At 32.9% G+C, this 2,651-nt stretch overlaps 1 protein-coding gene across 1 annotated transcript; it reads left to right on the forward strand.

Moving 5' to 3' along the window:
• Positions 1 to 1,429: 1,429 nt before the first annotated feature.
• Positions 1,430 to 2,059, forward strand: LOC112063256 (mitochondrial pyruvate carrier 2-like; the record flags this gene model as incomplete). The annotated part of the gene is made up of 2 exons (XM_024118153.3): positions 1,430 to 1,546; positions 1,926 to 2,059. Coding segments are annotated over 2 exons (233 nt in total), but the record flags the coding sequence as incomplete, so codon positions are not given.
• Positions 2,060 to 2,651: the final 592 nt, after the last annotated feature.

Below are 2,651 nucleotides of genomic sequence, written 5' to 3' on the forward strand. Positions count from 1 at the left end.
AGAGAGAAAGAAATGTGGGAGAGGGGCCTCAAGACCTCTGTGGGAGAGCACAATTACTAACATGTCCCAGAAAAATAAAATGTATACTCTGAGCATAAACAAAATCATGGCTGCTACCTTCCTCCAAAAGACAATGCTAGAATATAGCCTATAGTCATCATAGATCTATTACAGTGTAGTAATACGTGGACTGAGTAGAATAATGCTAGAAATCAGTCCCTTTCTTCCCCTCTACAACGGCAGTATTCCACCCTGCCAAAGTGGAACAGATATGCAACGGAGAAAATGTACATTGGGACCTGGAAGAAGAATGTAAGAGTGATGATTAGGAGCCATTTGGGAAGAAAATCACAGGACTATGGGTGAAAATTAACAAGAAAAGTAGTACTGGTCATGATTTACCTCTACTTATACTTCAGTATTTAACTATTTGCCCCTTTTTCAAGCCAGAATCATTGCTTCCTTGATCTACTGACTTTATTAAATCAAAACCATTTGGATTTGTTTTAAATTTGTAAAAATTCACAAGTATGCATATGTTCTATTTAGGAGAAAAAAAACCCTGTGCTGATTTATATTTTTCATATAAGAGCATCTTTTAGAAACTCAACCTGAAAATGAATTTCTTAAAACCATATTTTCTAATGACATATTTAGGATTTGATTTTAAAATTGGAGAAAGGGAAGAGGAGAGGTGATGTAAATATGGCAGAATGTCAATAATTGTTGACTGGGTGATGGGTATGTAGGGGTTCTTTGTACTAGTCTCTCTTATTTTACATAAGTGTGAATTTTTCATCAATAAAAATCATTCTGTTATGTATTCTAATCTCTGCAATAGAGTAGCATAACTAATATTCTAGTGAAGACTCATTACTAAACTTTCTGAGTGTTGCTGATGGTAGGGTATGATTCTATAAAAAACAGTGTTAAAAACATACCAGAGAAGAAATGACCAGGTATACTTTGACATTAAAGAAAAATTATCTAACCAAGAAACTAAAATTATAGCAGAGTTTTTCTGACACTTCCACTTTTAAAAAAAGAATAACATTGCAAAAAACATGAAAGGAGGAATTTATACAAATAGCTTTCAGGCATCTTCCACACCAGTGGTTCCCAACATGCATAAAGAATATATAAATTCTTATGTGAAAGAAGTATCATTTGTAGAACAAAAATACAAATATACTTATAGAAAAAATATATACACACACTACTGATTTTCAAATATATGAAGCTGTTTAATGTGATTAACAAAATACAACTTAATTCAAAAAGCATTTCTGAATTCATTGTAACTTTTTGTCATGATACATTTTTTCTTAATGCATGGATACTCAAATCATAGCTACAGTCTGAAAATCTCTGAAATAGTTTGTGTTTTAGTTAAAATTGAGAACCATTACTACATACTCATGATGCTTTTTTTCTTTCTTATGTGTTAATGTGTATTTCCAGGGGTTGGTGTGTGCTGGATTGGCTGACATGGCCAGACCTGCGGAAAAACTCAGCACAGCCCAATCTGCTGTTTTGATGGCTACAGGTAAATTAAATGAATATTTTCCATACAGGGCGTTCAATAATTTTGTTTTATATCAATGTACTTAACTGTTTCATGTTTGAAATACATATACACACACTTACACAGAAAGAAATTTAACAGTGTTAACTCTAGGAAGTTATTAGACTATAGCCAAAGAAGGCAGAGGAGGGTTATAAAAATTTCCCTTTGATGTAAGAACTGAGTGTTTTGTGTCATGCTGAATTATAGCAACTTCATTAAAGTCTCAAATTATAGCATTTCTTTGTCCTACTTTGTGTTGTCATAGTCTTATTTATAATTATTTTACTCTAATATTAAATGTTCAAATAAGATTGCAGCAGTACCTATGCTTTTTTAAAAAAAATTTTTATTTCAACAGGGTTTATTTGGTCAAGATACTCGCTTGTAATTATTCCCAAAAACTGGAGTCTGTTTGCTGTTAATTTCTTTGTCGGGACAGCCGGAGCCTCTCAGCTCTTTCGTATTTGGAGGTAAGCTTACCACAGATGTAAAAAAAAATCTGCCTCAGAAGCCATCTGGCTGGCAATACTTTTTTTTTTAAGATTCATATATAATGCTAAGACAGGATGTGCCTGAAGCAGACATTAAACATTTCTAGAAAGCCTGGGGGTTTGAGTTAAAAGTGTTAGGCAGTATGTTACCTAGGTTTTAAATCTGTGTGTTACCTAGATGTACAGCCCTTTGATAGAGTCTCTTTTATTAAGATAAGATAACATATATAATTTAGGATATATTAGGTAATTTTCTGCATGAACTTTTTATCACTTTCAATTATATATAATAAAGTGAGACTTAAATGTATAGTTATATAGTACTGGAAATGATGTTTAAAGTGAGGCTGCTAGTTTCATTGGAAAGTATGTATTCCGTGAGCATTGGAAATTTTTTAAATTCAGTGATTAATATTATTTGTCAGTGACTGGTTAACAGTCTGCAGTGAGCTTAGATGAAGGCTCTGTCTTGATTTGAACCATAGAACCTTCCTAAATTACAAAATAATGTTATGAATAACAACTTTCTAACTAAAAAAATTGAATGGGGCTTCCCTGGTGGCACAGTGGTTGAGAGTCCGCCTGCCAATGCA

This window comes from Physeter macrocephalus, unplaced genomic scaffold (genome assembly GCF_002837175.3).
Source record: "Physeter macrocephalus isolate SW-GA unplaced genomic scaffold, ASM283717v5 random_6526, whole genome shotgun sequence".
Lineage (NCBI taxonomy): Eukaryota > Metazoa > Chordata > Mammalia > Artiodactyla > Physeteridae > Physeter > Physeter macrocephalus.